The following is a 20,062-nucleotide window of genomic DNA, read 5'->3' on the forward strand; positions in this document are numbered from 1 at the left end:
TCAGGGCTGAGCATCATACGAGGCCTCTTTCTAGCTTTGAGTGGCGGCCTGCGGGAAGCCAAAGCTCAGTGCATCCCTTGTCTGGCTATGAACCTCTCCTCACAGGACTGGGAGCCATGAACTTCGTGTCACTGATCGGCATCCCCAAAATTACGCTTTTATTTTTAGACGGTGTGAGGAAAATCAGTTGGGGGAAAATATGTGAGCAAGGACATAAAAGTGGTAGATGTTACCTTATACAAACTCTGAGACAATGCTTAACAATGAAGTAACAAGATGGGCTCACAGATATTCATTGCAGAAAGGATCCGAGAACCATTTTATCTCAAATTGTCATACATACATCCTCCTTTGATCATAATTAAACAGCAAGTCCTAATACTTCTTGACAGTTGTTGGGAAGTAAAAAATAAAGTTACCTGAAAAGAATCTCTATTCTGGTGGGGAATATTAGACAAAGATAAATGAAATAAATAAAGGAAAAAAACACAAATATGTAAAATTCTAGGATCCTGAATAACAAAGAGGCAGATGAGAAAATATAATCTAGGACAACAATCATGCACAAAAGAAGAAAATAGAGAAAAATAGCTGAATGTTCTCAAATTATCTTGTAATACTTTAAAAAAGAAGTTGAGAGCAGAAACACACACTCTAAATATTCACTTGGCCAGTTTATGTCACTATGCCCAGACAGTGTCAATAAAGGGCTATATTTAGAACCAATTTACTGCTGTTGTCTTTACAGCTCACATACTTCTTTTGGTTTACAACTAAGACATCCTGGCAGATTCTGGCATCCTCAAACGCACAATATTTTCTTGGTACCTTTGAAAAGCAAGTATAGGTAGAACATTAGTGGTTCATCATAATTCTCTGCAAAAGATAAGTTGCTCTGCAATGCACAGTTTATAAAGCTCCACTGCCGCAGACCCATTCATCACAGCTTCCTACTCGTAAAAATATAAGCTTGGTCTTACAGCTTAAAATGAATCTAGATAAGCCTCAGACAAAATCAGAGAGTGAACTAAGAAGAAATGGTAGAATTTAAGTGATGAGAGACAACTTAGATGGCATTTAATCCAATCTAGATATAACAGTAATAATAACAACACAATAACCACAACTGTCGAGCGCCCAAGTATCATTTTTTTCCTGATTTACATGTTCATGGTAACAAAGTATGGAAAAAATAAAAAGTGTTTTCTATAAATACTTTTACATACCCGATGTAGAATTTTATCTCCTACTATCTAGACATTATAGCCTCAGTATTTTACCACATTCCTCAGTATTCTTTAAAAGCTTACTTTTTAAGGTTGCTCCATAACTGATTAGGACTAATCCCCAATTATTGAACATTTAGGTTGCATCGAACTGTTAGCTATTATAAACACTTTGGTAATGGATAGTCTTATATGTATACACTGCTGTGCGTTTATATGACTATTCCTGGGGATACACTGCAGAAATAGCATTGCTCAGTCCGACAGACCCATGTTTAGGCATATGATCTATATCACCAAATGGCTTACCAGAAAATTCGAACTAGTTTGCATTTCCCCCAAAAGTGTATGAGTGCCCACATCTTCACGTGCTCACCAACACTGGGTGTCATTCTCTTCATCTTTATAAATTCATAGGCCAAAGATTACAGCTTGTTTAATTTGATTTTTTTTTTACTCCCCTATTCCTTGGCTCTTTATTTATTTGTAAATTGTCTATATTCTTTATTTATTTTCTTCTGGGTTAATTATTATTCTTATTGATTAGAAAGTACCCTTATGTATCAAAGATAATAACTTTCTTCAGCCCTCACATATTGTGACCATTTTCCTGGGACATTTACCTTTCTTTCTCTTTTTAAAGTGAAATATAGCAATCATTTTCTTGAAGGTTTCTTCCACTTGCTTTCATATTTTCAAAGTCCTTTTGTATTTTAAAAATAGTAACCAATGATCTAAATACAATACACTGAATACTTCCTCTCTTCCCCTTTCCACTTACCATATACAAAATCCTTACATATGAAGTGGGCTCTGGGGCTGAGATTTCTCTTCTGTTTCACTTATTCCTGTGCTGGCGCTGTACTGTTTTCATTAGTATAACTTGATAATACATCTTAACATACATTAGCACAGTTATCCTGTCATTCTTTTTTAATTGTTAGCTGTTCTCACCAATTTAATTTTTAATATAACTGCTATGATCTGTCATGTTCCCAATTCAACAATCCTATTGGAATTACCTTAAACTCATTAAACTGGGAGGTCTAACATCTTTACAATATGGAGCTTCCCACCCAACACCATGAGCTGTTTTTCCATTTGTCTTCTTCTATGTATCTCAGCAAAGTGCTTTTTGTGCCTTTTTGCATAAAGGTTTTGCATATTACCAGACACATTATAGTTTGTTATTGTTGTGAAAAGGATATTTTCCAACTAGTTACAGCTGTTACCTGATAGAATTTTTATGAGTCTAATAATTCTTGGAAACTCTTGGCAGGAGCACACAGGTCCACGTTTGTCATCACCTAGTTGTCGAATTTCCTTAGTGACTATTTCTAGACCAGGAGGGGAGACTGCTGTTACATACAGACAGCCCCGTTCCTATGTGTGTGTCAGATATGACCAAAAAGATAAAATTTACAGAATGCTACCCAGATATTAAGTTTTTCCCCATACATTACCTCATCTGATATTTACAAAACCTATCTAAAGCGAGTGGGGTACTCTATTGTAATCGAGTTATTATTAGTCTCATCTTAAAATGAGGAAACTGACATTCAGATGTGACTCACTCGCCTGGAGAACTTGATAAAAATGCAAACTTCTAGGCCCCACCCCACACGGGTTTCTTCAGAATCTTGGAGAGGGCGTGTGGAACCAGGGAATCTGTGTTTTTAATTAGCTCCCTCTGGTGGCTGCCATGAAACATTGCAATCACTCAGTCAAAATCAAGGTTAAAATTTAAAGTTTCTGCCTCATAATCAGGTATTTACTCCATCACACCTCAATGGCAGCTTAATTATTGTGAGTTTCTAGTGATGTACGAATATGACTGAAGAGGCTGGCTTGGTTTTTTTTTTAAGTATGTCTTTATACAGGGTTTCTGCAAGAAGCATGCTCTGGTTTGCGGACCACAAGCCTCTACATGCAGTCTTCACTTACAACTCAGTCACTTCTTCCCAAAGTCTTAATTAAGAGACAGCTCCCCTGTGCCCTGTGGGTAATGCCAGGGGGCCTGGCTCCTGTGTTTGCACAGCCACAATGAACCTCAGGACACCTTGGCAGTGCTCCTGCCCTACCGTCCTTGGGGTCTGGCAGCCCTGCAGCCAGTGAAAGTTGCCTGGAAAAGTGAAAGAGTGCCCTGAGCACAGATCCCACCACCAGAGACACGTTTCCACAGCATCCCCTCACAGCAAGTAGGCCCGCTCTAGTGTAGGATGTCATTGCTGGTGACCCCACCCTGCCATCTCATGTCCAGAAATGCTCACAGTGACCCTTTGGGAAATGCTGATGACTCCTCTAGAGAAAACAGACACCTCGGAGGAAATCTTTACTTTGATTGGAGTTTAATGTACTTTTCAGTCACTCAGTCAATATTCATGGAACTACATGCCAGGCCCATGCTAAACTCTGGGACATGAGAATAAGTAAGACAGAGAACTTTACAGCCCAATGGGCAAGTAGGCATGGAAACGGGCTTAAAGTACGTGGGCACGGCGGAGTTACGGAAGTAAGTTTTCGAGATTACGGGAGTTTTCCAGGCTGACAAGTATAGGAAAAGCATTCTAGAATTTCTTTTCCAGAATTCCAGTGGGAACACCTTGAACAAGGCATCACGAGCATAAGAGATTCCAAGAAGTGTGGATTATAGGAGGAAAAAAAAATAAAAGAGGGCTGGAAAAGTAAACCAGGCGCCAGACTACAAGGGCTTTGTACTTTCTTGAAAGGTATTTGAATTTTATCTTGGAGAGCCACGGCTGCCAGAACTCTGGTGGCAGTGAGGAAGGAAGCACAGAAGATGGAGCCAGGAGAACAGATGCCAATTAGGGGTCTTTCGCAACTGACAAGGTTGGAGCGTGAGGGGCTGCAGGAGAGCAGCTACAAGGATGGCAAAGAGGAGTCAGATTCTAGAGATATTGGCAGGTAGAATTGGCAGGATGTAGAGACCAAACGAATGTTGAGGAAGGAAGGGTGAGGCCAAGCAAGACTCTGAAATTCCAGGATGTGAGTGTCTTGGATCATGACTGTCTTGGTTTGGCCTCATCCCCAGTCAGTTCCAAGAGTCCTGGAAATGAGCAAGCTCCTCCCCGTCCCCCTCCTCCTTCCTCTCCTCCTCCTTTTCCATCATCAGACAAGTACTGACAAGGGCAGAGCTTTCCTGAACACTCACCCCACACCCAGAACCAGGGCAACTTCATTCCAGCAAACTCTGTTGCCAAAAGTATTGTTATTTAAGAAGCCATTCTCTCCGTGATGTACTTTACATTTGTGTAAACTTTGGTGTACAAAATTTCCATATACGATCTCCTTTGCTCCTCAAAGACACTTCACTTACCAATAAGAAAATTGAGATTTAAGGAAGCTGTGGTTTGCTCAAAGTCCCAGAGTTCGTTCACAGTGAGTCCAGGGCTCTAACCAGTCCTTCCACCTTAAATCCGGGAGGTTACAACTTGACATAACTACAAACCAAACTCTCTGTCACAATAGGTAAACCTAAAGGAGAAAAGAAATATGACCAGGGATGGAAGATGCATGGCAGATACACATTACCCTGTTCAAATGGGGTGCTGCTTATTGTAGGATGAATACACAGACCTAACAAAAGAAAGCCCTCAGCTCAGAGTCCTAATAGATTCTTAGGAAGCTCAGTCTTTGTTCTAAGGAAACAGCACCTTGTTCCAAATAAGAGACTTCTCCAAACAAGTGTTATTTCACACACACAGTCTGCTGCTCAGGAAAGAAGAGGCATTATTTTCAAAGAAGGGAAATGAACTGGCTGAGGCGAGCTGTGTAGATGGGTGAAAAGGGTTTCAAGCCACATTAAGGGGAATGTGTATCTTGGAAGGATGGAACCCCTCCAGGAAGGAATTTACCACCTTTCATATTTATGAAAATGTATTTACTTCTAGTTTCATACTGTTTTCTAACTTATTTTAATTTGAGAGGAATCTCATCTCAGATGCTTCTAAGTTGGTCCCTTATAGAACATACATGCACAGTAATGAGGCTTAAACCAGGTCCCAAACACACATAAGCAGCTCCTAAGAGTGGACACTGGAGCTCGGTGAGTCACTGTCCCAGGTGGTGCCTTCCAGAAAGGAAGACGAGCAGGGGACGAGGGTCAGTTAAGAGAGGGAAAAGGTCAGCGGATGCTGCTGAAGGTGTCCAGTCAGCACCACGATGAGGGTCAGAACTGCAAGTTTTCATGTAAGTTCTCCATTTTTTGCAGCCCCCAGGCATAGACAAGCTGCTGCGATGATTAGCCCTGACTTTTAAACAGCTTAGAAAGAGTTTTTTATGCCCCTTTAGGATAAACATGATTTGTTCATTTTCCAGGTGAGAGAGACAGTTACTGAATCGCCCAACATCTCACCAAATGAGTGGCTAAGTATGAACTTAAATTCAGACATGGAGAAAAATTATCTGAACCTTGAAGATGAGGCCAAGAGCATGCAACTGTCCTTTCAACGTCATGCTGGGGTGTTTAACACCCTCCCCCCAAGGACTAATAATCTAGGGAAATACATCTTTCTCTGGTTCTGCTATTAACTAAAAGCTTAGACTTTCTGAAGTTGCTTATCAACTTGTGAATCTTGTTGGGGAGAGATGCAAATAATTCCCGTTAGTAGAAAAGAGAACCCAAAGGCTCTCCTTTCCAAAGGACAACAAGCAGTTTTCTATTGAACCTAGCCGTCTTATTGTCACATTTTGCTTTTAAAGTACCTATAAATGCCCAGCTCCTCAAAATGCTCTTTGAACAAGATTTACCATCTTACCGGCTCTCTCATGAATGAGTTAACGCATCTTTGACATGTCTTCATCCTATATTTGCAATGAAAGCCATGTTTTTAACTTTCTTAAAATTCTACTTCTTGCCTTATCTATAGTCTGGTGTTTCCTCCTCCATAAGAGCACCTTTAGGGTACACACCCACACACCTAGTCAGGTCTGCCTCATCCAACCTGCCAAATCGAGTACCCTTGACGAGAGTGCCCAGAGAGCTGGTGATGTGCTGGGAATGGAAGGGCGATGGAGCCTCTGTCATCACTGACCTCGCATTTCCACCACTCCAGCTCTCAGGATTCATCACATACTCGTCATACAGATTCAAAAGACTGCTCCTGGCAGATGAGATGGCCAGCTCACCACCCAACAAGGAAGGGGCTTTCAGCCCTGTTCCTCATGCTGCTGATGGGCGGGACTGGGAAGGGCTGAGCTGGCTTACACAGAATGACTAACACTTCCCCATCCAAGTTTGCGAATGACACACAGTTTTGTGAGGTGACAGAACTGCCAAGGCGAATAGGCGCAGGTCCTGCCTGGGACATTTTCTGTCTTGGTGAAATGGACTGAGTCTCAAGAGACCAAACCCACAACTGACATCACTAGCACCTCACTCCAACTCGGGAAATCAACCACTCCAATCTCTACGAAGAAGAAACACAAGGAGGCAAGTAGTTTAATGGATTTGGAGAAGAAGGCCTTCATTTCACACACTTAACAGGTCACTGACAACTTTTCACACTTTATTGAGGGAACCATCTGAGCCATTAGCAGGTCATTTGACCCACTCTCTTTAAAACCTCGCTAAGCTCAGAAAACAACTCTAATAGCTCCGAGAACAGACAGCACTCTGGGACTTTACCTGACTACTGTCTGCCAGGCAGGTTGGCTGGCTGCAGGCGCTTCCCAGCAGTTAGACTCTTGCCAGAGAGCTTCAGGCTCCGCACATGTTGAAGGCCTTCCTTCTGCCTGAGTTGCCCCTGTGCTCCGTTTCTGTACCATGCATTCAGCATCTACCACACATGCTGCATTCTGTTCCGGGTATGGGGTGTGGAGATTCTGTCCTCAAGGGTCTTCCTGTCCAGTGGGAAATGTAAGACACAGATCTAAATAGCTATCGTTCAGGGTAAAAAGTGACTGGTAATTCACAAATACGATGAATTTTTGCTCCAGTTAATGTGCACTGAGTATACAGCGGCGAGCAAGACAGACTAGTCTGCCCTCTTAGGCACTTATTGAAGGAGGGAAACCAACAGTTGTTCAGCACCTACTTTGGGCCAGACTTGGTGCCAGCATTTTCTCATTTAATTTCTTCCTCCTGAGGACTCTCTTTAGTAGGTGATCTTATCCCCATTTTTAATAAACAAGAAAAGAGGGGCTCAGAGATGTTAGGTGACTTTCCAGAGGTCACTCCAACAAAGATAAGATTCGAATGCAAAACCATTTAACTTAAAAGATCCTGCTCTTTCAACCTCACTACATTTACTATCAGCATTTTAGGGCATACCTTCCTTCTGTGCTGTTGTGACTGATTCATTTCCAAATTGAGCAGCCTCACAGGACACAGGTTGGCAAACCATAAGCATCCACTGCTAGTTCAAGATAAGGACACACAAAGCCATTTGTACCTCCTACAATGTGTGGTTAGTGCCGGGATCTGTCTCTGGTTGTCCTTTGATGTGCTCTGGCATCAACTGTGTGATCGGCTTATCTTCCTTCCGATAAAATGGGAGAATAAAAGAGCAGATAAGAGGGAATAAAAGTGATACCCAGAGATAGAGACACAGCTCTGCCCCTTCCTTTAGGAGTCCTCCAGCAGGGCTGGGCCCACACACAGACAGAGTAGACAGCCACCACACAGCAAAGCTGAACGCCAACATGGCTTCCAGCCAAAAAACGTCATTCTCCCTCCGCCCAACATTTTGCCTTAACCCAAGGAAATTATTTTAATTCCTCCTCTTTCACTTTCTTTGGGAAAAAGTAGAATTCAGGACTTTCATAGCTCAACAAAGCCTTCAGAATAAAATCTAAATTAGTGAGTTATGGCAGCCAGCCCTGCCTACCCACCTCTTCTGTACCATCTCCCCCAGTGCACCCTGGGTAACTTTGAACCATCCTTTGTCTTGCCCCCAGTGTACCCTGGGTAACTCTTGGCCACCTTTAGGACTCAGCTCAGACATCTCCTCCAGAAAGCCTTCTCTGACCATGCTTCAGCAGTAAATGTGTGCACTCACAGTAGTGTCCCCGATGTGTGTTCCCACGCACCACCCCCCCCCCCCAGTGCACACATGCATGTGCACATAAGCATGCACGCACAGTAATGCTCCTACTTTGGGCTCCCACACCCCACCACGCTGCCCCAGCAAAGCATTTACTACATTGCTTCATGCCCAGGCTTTGCCAGTAAACCCCTCTTCTCCACGCTCCATGAAGGAAGAATTGCATCTGGCCTTTCTACTCCTAGCACTGAGCACAGTCCGGGAACCCAATAAACCCTCGAGGAAGGGAAGGAGAGAGAGAAGAGAGGCTGTGCCCAGGCTCTCAGCCCACAGCCCAACCTTCCTGAGCTGGCGGTGACCTCAGGCCTGGTAAAATTCCCTGGAATCAAAGCTGCCAAGAGAGAAAAGGGCGAGGCCTGAGGAAAAGCAGGCTGGAGGGAATGGTTGTTCTCTGAGAAAACCCAAGCAAGAGCTTCAGGGCTCCAGCAACAAAGGTCAAAGCCATTGCTTCAGAATATTTGCAGTGCCCAGTGGGGCCGCAAGGATGGCCTGGCTTCTAATGCTCTAACGTTCGCCTCACAGATGGCCCTGGGCCTGCGGGTCGTGGGACGGTCCAAGGGGGTCTCAGGAACAGCTGCCCCTGACCTGCATGTGCTGGACTCGCTAGGCAGGAAATTCCATGTTGTAATAGCTGGATTTCTTCCCTTCATTCCTGATCTGTGACTAGGGAGTGAATTGGTCATTAAAGAAACCATTTAGGCAGATTTTGGGAACATCTGACTGGGCTGAAGTGTTCAGGAAGGGGAGAAGATAACAGACAAAGCTCTGGGCCACGCGGCCTCACCTTCATTTCCATTACTAGCCTGACTTATGAAAGGGACTAAAAATGTTTCAACGCCCCTCTTCCGTCAGCATCGTCACCAGGGTTGGAGAGAGCTGGGTTCACCCAGCTTAAAAACACACATAGAAAAGCTCATCTGAGCGGCTGCAGTCACGTTATCAAGCTGAACATACGTTGATCTGAGCAGATTAGAGAAATTGTTCCCAGTGTCTCGGGAGGGAGTGCTTTAAACGAGGGCTTTTCAAAGAACAAGCCACTAGGAAGTACTTTGCATACATGTAGCCCGTGAACCTGAGGACAAATAAAAGTAAAATCAGGCCTGAATCAGCAGCTCTGAGCAGCAGACTGGAGAATTCAGCCGGCATATGTCAGAGATACGGTTATAAAAGGTCGCTATTCAATTTATCTTTCATTTCCTGCACAACAAATAGCAGGAGGAATCAAAAATCATCTTTACATTGCATTTGCACATTTTTTAATCCACTAGGAAAAATCACATTCTCCTTCTTTACTTCCTTTTCCCCAAAAAGAGATTAAATTTTTTTGAAAATTTAAATTTGCTCTTTCCATTCACCAAGAGAATTGTATTCCTCTTGCATTCGATCTGTTCGATCTCAGTTTAGTTTCAAGTTGAGATTTTATTTCATTTCCAGACATGTACAGAGTGGTTGGTATCCTTCTGTTACTCCTCACTTTTGGACACAATTGCCTGGGAAAGTGGTAAGCCTGCTGGGTAACTCGAACTCTCTACTCTTCAATGTAAATACACCCTTTCGGGATGTGAAACCAAACCCACGGAACATCTCCTTCTGCAACTAAGGTTCGAAACCGGAATGAGGCAGTTGAGCACAAAAATATTTACTAAAAACAGCTTTTTAAAATAAATGTTAAGCCCTTCTCATTTCATTATTATTTCATTATTAGCTTTGCCTTATAGACTATAAAATATAAGGTGGGTTAATATACTTTGTTTTCAGGGTTTTATTAACATTTTGAAGACAGAAAAAAAGCAGAGATTTCTAACAGAGAAGTTGCATACACAATTCTATATCCTGAAAGGTGGCTCAAATCAAAGAAAAGAAGAAAATAACCTAAGCAAGAAAGGGTCCAGAATCCTTTTCCTTCAGTAGCTTGATATAGGGCAGAATGAGGATCAATGAGCAGCCTACAGAGGGCCCTAGTGGTGACAATAATATCCATCTCAGTTGAGAAATTTGGACTTGACTCAGCCCATCTGCTCTCAGCCCAAGGTTGTCTCTCATTTGGAAATCACACTGTCAACTTGGTTTAGAATATACCCGGGTGAGGCATATGCTTATCCCTGCTGCCCAGGGAGAGGTTGGCATGGAGAAATGCAAAGGCTCCTGATTGAAGCTTCCATTTATGGACTTTCCTCTTCTCTTCTCCCCTAGTTACTGTGACAGTGGGAGGCAAGCAACACTTGCTCGGACTGTATGACACCGCAGGACAGGTACATTTTTATTATCTTGATTCATTAGGGGTTTGGGGGGGAGGAGAAGGATCCATTCGGCTGGGCATATGGGGACTGACAGTACAGACATTCTCTCTTCAAATCATTTAGGGCAAATTTATTGTCTTTCTAAATGACAATCAAAATATTCTTAATATTTTTAAAATATTTCTAATTACAAAAGACTAAGTCATTACATGATTCAAGGTATTGATAGGCAAATAATGACTCATTCACTGGTTGATGATTATCAATAACCAAGATAACATATTTGGCCAACAGTTTCAATTTCTTCCCACCCATCCCAATTCCAGATCCTGGATTACTGAGTCAATTTCATAAATTTTAGTTTCACCCATTAGTTTTTTTCACACTGTATTCTTTGCCCACCTCTTATTTGAATTGCCTAACAAGCTGTGGAAACGTCCAGAAAGAGACAGAGGACAGGGAATAGGGGGTAGGAAAAAGATGGATTAAGTGTTAGAAGGAAGAAAAGCCAGGATCCTGGATGTTTTCCAAAATTGAGGGTCAACCCCTTAATAACTAGAGATTGACTTGAAATTCTCTAAGATTCTTGAAATATTCTCACTCTGTCAGAAATGTTTCTTCAGGTTGGAGAACCTGGCCAACCAATAACGTGAGGCAATGGACCAGAACCCTCAATGTTTCATCAGTCAGCACACGTTCCACTTGGGGGGAAAAGCCGCCCTGCCTTTCTTTCTCTGCACACCACATTCCACTAGGACAAGTTTCCAATGTTACAAGTTCATGGGTTGGCGGGGAAGTGGTTAAGCAGTTGATGGCTGTGGCCCAATTTCTTTGAGAGAGCTTTTGTTACCATATGTCCTGGGTCATTTATTTAGGTCAAAATCAGCAGGTTGTTCAGTCTGTCCAAATTCGTAGATCTTAAGTCCTTTGGACTGAACGTTTGACCATGCTCTGTCCCACTGCGAATTTCCTGGTAATTGTTATTTGTAGTTATGCGTTTGTCTAGGCCTTTTCTCACTATTATCTGAAGATATGTCTTTTTGCTCAACCTGAAAGCTCTATGCTAGAAAAAATAACAACAATAAATGGAATTCCCTTTGGGATTTCTTTGTGCATTTGCAAGAACCACTGAATAAATATCTGCAGGCTGGTATTGGACAGACCAAACAGTGGAGAACTTGGCAAGTCCAGCACCAGACTCAAGGCTCCTAAGAGCACTCAGTTTCCTCTTACTGGTAGATGGCTCTTTTGGCCAGCTACTCTCAGGAACTGGGGAGCAGAGGAAATCTCTGACGTCAATACCAAGACACATGACTATGAAAGGATGCCCCTAGATGCCCAAATGGGAAAATCGGATTGGCTCCTCCAAGTTAATGCTCATGCTTCACTCCCCTCCACCAGAAAGCATCCCAGCAATAGAGGTACACTGCTCTTTGGGCTGGAGTTGCCTAGTCTCATTCCATCACATGGTCATTTGATGCCCCCACTCATCAGGACTCACAGCCTGAAAGAGAGAGGAGTTTACACCCTTCTCCTCCATAGTCAGAGTCTATGAATATAATTCAGTTTGAAAAGTGCAACACAGCAAGGACTACTGCCTGACTCTGAAACCTCTCTCTGTTTCCCTTGCCTTCTCTAGAAGCCCTCTGTGCCCCTCATGCACATCCAGGCTTCCCCTCTTCTACAGCAATCCACGACAATTGTGCTTCTGTGCCTTAATTGCCCCCAGAACAACCTCTTCAGGCCTCTATTTAATTTCAAATCCAATAAAACTGCTTAAAAGCTCCTGTAGAGCTTAATTATTCTTTCCCACTGCTCTGTCCTTTTCAGAAAAAATTCTAAATTATACTAGTATAGGAGTTGAAGTTCTAAGACAATGTAAAACTACCTTTAAACTCTAAATTGAAGAAAGCAGAATGACCCAAACCTCCGACATGGAAGAAGGTGATGCGCACTAAGAAAGTATAACAACAAATGGGTTATTGATATTCCTTCAGCCTTTCACTTTAGTAATTTCTACCAACTGCTTTGAAAGCTCCGAGGTGGACAAGGTTCATAAGGGAGCATAAAGCATGGGGAAACGAAATCAGAACACATCTTAAGCTTCCTTCTAGGACTAAAATTCTATGATTAGGACCTTAAAGAGATGACTTCAAGAATGCCTACAAGAACTGGAGTAATTAAGCAAAACTATATGAGGGTAGACCAAGGGAGACCTTTCAGCAGTAAAGTATTGTTAAATATTGAAATAAGTTACACTAAAGGATGACATGTAACTCGTTTTGTAGAACAGTCATTCTCAAACTTGAGCAGGTGTCAGAATCACCTCTAGGGCTTGTTAAAACTCAGCCACTGGGCCCCACCACCTCTGAAGTTTCTGATTCTACATGCCTGGGACAGCACCCAAGAATCTGCATTTCTAACAGGTTTCCTGGTAATGCTGCTGCTGGTCTGTACGCCGTACTTTGAGAACCACTCATCTAGAACCTTGCCACTCAAAGTTCGGTCCACTGACCAGCAGCATTGGCATCCCCAAGGACCTTGTTGGAAATGCAGAATCTCAGGCCCCATCCCCAGCCTACTGAATCTGAAAATTCATTTTAAGATCTCCAGATGATTCGTATGCATGTTAAAATGTGAGAATCACTACTCTAAAAGTCCTTGGGGACTGAAGCATTGTTCCTAGTGTAGGAGGATGCAGTGGAGAATAGCCATTGTCCGAGGTGATTCCCATGGTTCTACAATGCTGCCAACCAGGCTTTGTAAAAATTTAATTTAGAAGCATTGTCCCAAAATTCCATTCCCAGCCGCAGGTAGGACAATCCAGCCTCTTCAGTTCTAGTCTAGCAAATGTTGCTGAGGTCACATGGCTAAGGAACATCTATAACTAATTCAAAAATGCTCATTTGGCCAGAGTTATTAACAAGAAAGAGAGGTGATCTCAAAACCAACTGATTAATCCCTGAACCACAAAAAGGAAATAAGTCTCTGAACCCGGAGATAGAGTTCCATTTTGCTGTGAAGAATTAGATTTTCTCACACGAATAAACCAACGAGCAGTGCCCCTCGTCTTTATCTTGAGCTAACTGTGGGTCAGAGTCAATGAAAACAACCTCAAGAAGCACATGTGTTCTGAAAGTTCAGGGGATAGGAACTCATTATTTCTACCCTCAAAGTCAGCCCCGGACAAAATCACTTGACCTTGTTCCCTCCACTTTGCCACACTCAGTGGCCTCTAGCACCGAGGCAGCCCCACCAGCCCCGCCTGAGACCCACTCCCGGCTTTTCACAAGCCAGCCAAGCATTTGCTAAAGACAGTCTGTAATGAAGCCACATGCATACGCTGCCAGCACATGGCAGCTGCTATTAAACATCAGCTCCCTCCCCAAACCCCTGAAACAAATTAATATTTGGACCTCGAGTGGGGGCCTTTGAAGACAAAGAGTCTTCAGAACTCTGGTTCATTGGTTAGGTAGAATTCCAAACATCAGTTTAGGCAATGAAGTGAGGAGTTTTTCGCAGGGTATCTCCGCATGTCACCCCTCAGCTCACACTGGGGAGGCAATAAGGCCAGGCCTGGAAGCCAAATCTATTTAGCTCGTGCCAACTCATGCTGCACGGCACACACCCCTCGTAGTGCTTTACTGAAAGTCTCTCGGAAAGGGATTTCTAGAGCTCAGATCCTTGGCTCCGCTACACAGAGTCCCAGAGCTGACTTTTCCATGACGTACATGCAGGCCAGTTTGTTTAGAGCGCGTCATGAGAGACCAGGCGAGAGCAGCATGTTGGGGCGCAGCTGCTGCAGCAAAGCCTGGGCGTTTGCTGGCTGAGGAACGCCAAACTGTGAGAGGGGTCTCTCCCAGGTCATGGCTCAGAGCCAGGCGTGCCACTGTCCTGCCACTGGCCACCTAGAGTGGGGCCAGCCACGGCACTAAGACGTCTTGCCTCCTTCTCTCAGTGGACTGTCACTTATACGAACAATGTGGGCAAAGCCCCGCTCAGATCGTGGCCTCTCAGGCAGAACTCCAAGATGAACATATCTCAAAGGCAACATTTGCAAAAGTGGCAGTTAGCGGCACTGCCAGGGAAGAAAGAGAATCTCCTGGGTCAGGAGCCTGGTTTCTCAGCAAAGTCAACCCCCAAGTTCTCTACACACACACTCTATGGGGCTGTCTGCATGTGGGAAAGCACAGAATAGTGTCTGTCACCGAGAAACCACAGCCCACAGCAGCTCAGCTGTCACCAGTGACCATGGGAGTGGGGAGCAGGAAACCCATCAGAAACACCCCTTCCTCAGCCAGAGCTGCATGCTACACATCCTTACCCAGCCCTGATTTCTGAAGACCCTCTTATGGCAAGGGCTGAAGAGTCATGCAACCAGGCAGGAAGGCAAGGACAGCTGGGGTTTGCTAATGGCAACCCAGGGTCCACACGGAAGGACGCCAGCCTTCCCTTTGCCATTGGCTGACCCAATGGGGCCCTCTGGAGCACAGATTCTGACATCAGCCCTCTATGGAAAGTTAGCCTAAAACCTCAGAACAAATGTTTTTCCTCAATGAACAACTCAAGCTTTCTTGCTCACATGTATCTTAACATGGTTTTAGAAGTGTGCAAATTGGGGGGTTAGGAAGAGGTCTTCCCACATGACAAGTTATTATAAGTTTAGGACACGATCTCACTTCTCCCCAAATTACAAAAAATGGATTCAGAGGTGCCATCCGAGTATGCAAATCCTCGGGCTCTCATTCCTACTCAGTTTAGAAAACGTTCATTTCAGATTCAGCCCTGGGATCCAATAAGGTCGAGTCAGTGCAGCAGGACCTGCAGCTGCTGTTGACGTGGGATGGAGGACAGACCCTTAACCACTAAAGACACTGTCCTAAGTGGGTTACAAACATTAACACATTTTATTCTCATAGCAACCCTATGAAGGCAGCACTATGATCAACTTCATTTTACAGATAAGGAAACTGAGGCAAAGAGAACTTACCCCAGGTCACACGGTAGTCCCAGGCAGGGCAGGGAGTTGAACCAGGAGGATGGTCTCCCCAGCTCAAGCTCTTAAACACTATGCTGCACTCCCGCCCTATGTGTGTTGCCCACCTTTTCCAAACCAAGCCTGCCAGATATGAATGTATTTATGGGAAAATATGAAAATGAGATGTGTGCGGAAAATCTGGGAGAAGTATCACTCCTAAGAGGACTTGGAAGCAGAATTCTATTTCCAACTTAATGTGGGTATGGGGTGGGGTGGGGTGGGGTGGAGGGGGAGTTTAATGCAACTCTCCTTGCCACTCAAAGTGTGGTCCCTGGACCAGCGCATCAGCATCACTTGGAAACTTGTTAGAAATGCAAATTCTCGCACTTCATCCCACACCTGTGCTGAACGAGAATCTCCATCTTAACAAGATCTGCAGGTGATTCAAACGTACGTAAAGCCTGAGGAGGGCTGGGCTAATGGTCTCACTGACTCACCACCTTCCATCAGGGTGCGGCAGCTCCGGACACATTTAGAACCCAGGTGTTTGGCCCATCTGATGCTAAGGCTGTCCCCGAACTTTTCTTTTTTTAATAGTCACCCATAGTCATCCCAGAATACCAGATTTCCCTTCACACCAAATGACCTCCTGCCTTCGGAATGAAGTTGGGTGGAAGGCACTCAAAAGTCTACCTGGCCCAAACCTCACCCTCCCTTTTACTCCCACCCCGACCCCCACCCCAGCCTCTTCGCCCACTTTAGCCCTCCAAAGCCCCATTCCAGTAGCTCTTTTAGATTAAAACATTGTCTCTTCAAGAGACACATGAGCACCTCTCTTCCGTTCTCAATTTCCACACCGGAAGGGGCCTCCAACAGCAGCCAGACCACCATCCACTCCTCAAGGCCCCTTTACATCATCTCAGCATGTGATCATCCAATCTGGGCTCAGAACACGTTCCCCTGCAAAAAGCCACTTAAGTTATCAGCTGGGACCAATTCAACTCCCCAACGTCCCGCTGCCCAGCCCTCAGTCCCGAGAGGACACCGCCTTTTACCAACCCTGGACCCACCGCCGTGTTTCATAACTGCAGCCACTGGCAAACAGGGGCTGAAGGAACCGGGCCAGCCCAGGTGTGAGCCTTCTTTAAAGGCATGTTTGCTCTGTAATCTGGATTAAATCGATCTGTCTAGACTTCGGTTTCTTAAACTATAAAACTGGCTGAGGGGAAAGGGAAGCACCGTAACCCGTGGTCCTGAGACTTGAGCTGCAACAGAGTCACCTGGAGGGCTTGTTAAGCCCCAGATGGTGCAGCCCCTCCCCCAGAGCCTCAGCTCCAGGAGGGCTGGGCAGGCCGAGAATGTACCTTCCTAACAAATGCCCAGGGATGCCAGTGCTGCTGGTCTCGGACTGCACTCTGGGAGCCACTGCACTAACTGATCGCTAAGACCTCATCCAGCCTTGAAATTGTATTTTTCCAATTCAGTCAAGTACCTATTCTAGATTATTCTATGTTCAGAGATCACAAAGAACAAGAGAAACTTCACCTGTCTCACTTCCACATAAATCAAATTGTTTCCCATGTTTTCATTTTCTTTCCCTCAGCTGGATTGCCAATTCTTATTCACCCTGTGTAGTTCATGTAGCACGTTTAACAGTGCTAGACAGTCAGTAGGCAATTAATAAACCTTTTTGAACGGAATTACACAGTAGTTCTAAGGTTTCCACAGAAGAGGGATCCAGAATAAAGAGCAGGATAAAACCCAGTGAAGGACTCCAGCAGAAGCCACCGAGAGGAGGGCCTTGGCTACCTGCCAGGACGATAAATGATCAAAAACCAACCTCTCACCTCTTACCTATAGTCAATCCAGCCACCAATGGTCTTCCGAACCTTTCCCTAATGTAAGCAGAATTCTTTTGATAGCTTCTGGGCAAAGAATCACATAAACATGATCCTTTCAGACTTCTGGTTATCTGCTCCCACCTCATCTAATTGTGACATGTTGTGTTTTGGGTTTTGGCTTTGTTTTAAATATACAGTGTCTGCTGCCATCTGGTGGTAATTTCTAGCAGCTGCAAGCCATGAAATAGACACTATATCCCAAGGTCTAACTTTTCCTTTCTTAGATCCCTGTGGTAGAGTATGAGTCTGTATTAAGATTCCTGGATAACTGAGTTTTCAAGAAAATGCTTAATCTGTCACTTAAAGTTCTGAGCTGAAGCAAATAGCGTGGTTACACTTAATTGCTAGAGCTGGATCAAGCTAAGTACCCCATCCTGGTATTTAATAGCTCTGCAACATTGGTCCATGACTGAACTTCTCTAAACCTTAACTTCCTCCTCTGTGAAATGCGGATGTCGATGGTACACCTTTGCAGTGCTATTATGAGGATTCAGCTAGATAATGCATGTGAGTGCCTGCAACAATGCCTGGGGGCCGTGACAAGCCCTTAATACATCCTCAGTTGATGGTGAAGAAAATGATGATGCAAATCAGTTGTTCTCAACTCCATGCCAACCCCAGACCAATGAAATCAGAATGCCCAGACGCCCAGGCCCACTCCCCAGAGATTCTGATTTCATTGGTCCAGAGTAGAAGAGGGTAGTAGAGGCAGGTAGTTGGCTAGCAGGGCATCAGGATGGTCTTAGAGCTCCCCCAGGTGATTCTAATGAAAACTGCTGCAGTCAACGACCCACAGGAAAGCCATTTGTTCATCTGCAGGTCACTGCAGACCCGGTGTGATTCAATCAGTCAACAGCATTTATGGAATATTTGCTGTGGACAGAGTATAAATGGGGCATGAAAAAAACAACATGGTCCCTGCTCCATTTACGACAATCCAGATGGGAGGATGAAGTGGCAGAGGGCAGGTGATGTCATGAACAGTTGCAGACTGTGGCCTGGGAAGGAGTGTTCTTAGATCGTGGGCCTCACAGCTACTCTCAGAGAGAAAGGAAGGAGGCAGAGAGACCATGCGAGAGAAGGTTTGGTGTTCAGGGCTAGTTGTGTAAAGAGGAGGAGAGGTAGTGACAAGAGATGAGCTGTCCCCTTCCCCACCGCCTGCCCCCACCCCTGCCACTGACACACACACACAGACATGGGCACAACTCAGCTGAGATTCAACCAGTAGGCCTGGCCCAATTGCCCAGTATGACCAGTGTTTATTCAGCAATGCACCCAACTCCCAATTATTTGCTTTAATAGAAATGTGGTCAATGAACCACAATAACTGATTTTTTTTTAATTCTTTTTGTTTATTTTTTAGAATTTTCAGATTTTTCAGCATCCTTGCCATCTTGCATTGCATTTTGTTTAAGTAGCTAACAACTTTTGCTAGGGTTTTAAAGACATTAGCAGCAGCAGGAGCAGCAGCCGTGTGTGCTGAGCCCCTGAGCGCCGGGCTCCTGGGGGAGCTGAGGATGGGTCAGCGCAGACAGAGATGACTGCACTCGACATTCTGAGGGCCTTCCTCCCGGTCACATGTGTACTTGTATGTGGGCACCCCCTTCTTCAAAAGACATTAACAGAGACAACAGAAATATAGTGAAGTTGATAATTTTAAAATATCCATGACATATTACATTTAAAAAACAAGTGGCACAACAGTATGAACTATATAATCAACTTATCTTTTTTAAACTAAATGAATGTATATTATATATGTAAATAAATATAAAATATTTGGAAGGGTACTGTTAAAGAGTGGCTCCCTCTGGGAAGAGAGGAGAAACTATTAGAGATCATGTGGGGGATGAAAACAAAATCTCACATCTACTCTACGTACTTCTGTAATGTTTGAACTTTTGCAATGAGCTTATGTGAGTTTTATGACTGTTTTAACTGTTGGAAAGAGTAGTCGAGATCCTAATAAATGAATTGATACGTTGCCCATGTCTATGTACACATATATGTGATAAGTGTGAACATAGAGGTTTGGTCGCACCTATGCATGTATGATACGTGTGTGGTGTGTATACATATATGAACTATGTGTGGTGTGTATGAACATGTATGCCATATTGTAGTGTATGAGGACATGTATGTCCACATAGTACACACATATATAGAATAAGTATGCACACATACACATAAAATTACTTTTGGCTTGTGTGTTACTAAATTCTACGAAAATATATATCATCTTCTCATGAAACAGCACATTTTATCTGGGAACCTCTTAAAACATTTTACACACAATAAAAGGAACTTGCTTACATTTTTTCCAAAGTAGATCCAATGTCTTACTTTGTTTTTGTCACCTCCCATTAAAACAGCATCTTCGTAAACATCTTATGTAACCAGGAACTCTTCAACCAGAGCATTTCCAGTCTAAAAAGGCTTTGGGGAGAAAATAATTAATCTGGCATTTTATTTATTAATTTATTTATTAAGCCACACTGTGGCCTTTAGGTTGACTTAGAAACAAATCCCAAATTCTTAGCTCTAAACCCTCACACAGTACATTTCGTCAAATATTGTACTGACTGACTTGGCAACAACTCTTAGCTTTGCATTTTGGTTAACTTATTCTAAATTAAATTTGAATGCAATTTTT

The 20,062-nt window shown here is 43.8% G+C and overlaps 1 protein-coding gene across 1 annotated transcript in view; it reads left to right on the forward strand.

The window, feature by feature from the left end:
* The window catches only part of RHOJ (ras homolog family member J), an 83,461-nt gene that overhangs the window by 50,918 nt on the left and 12,481 nt on the right, over positions 1–20,062 (forward strand). The window contains exon 2 of the mRNA XM_046647737.1: positions 10,484–10,542. Coding sequence (XP_046503693.1) covers positions 10,484–10,542 — 59 coding nt within the window. The remainder of the gene's footprint in view (positions 1–10,483; positions 10,543–20,062) is intronic.

This window comes from Equus quagga, chromosome 20 (genome assembly GCF_021613505.1).
Source record: "Equus quagga isolate Etosha38 chromosome 20, UCLA_HA_Equagga_1.0, whole genome shotgun sequence".
Taxonomy (NCBI): Eukaryota; Metazoa; Chordata; class Mammalia; order Perissodactyla; family Equidae; genus Equus; species Equus quagga.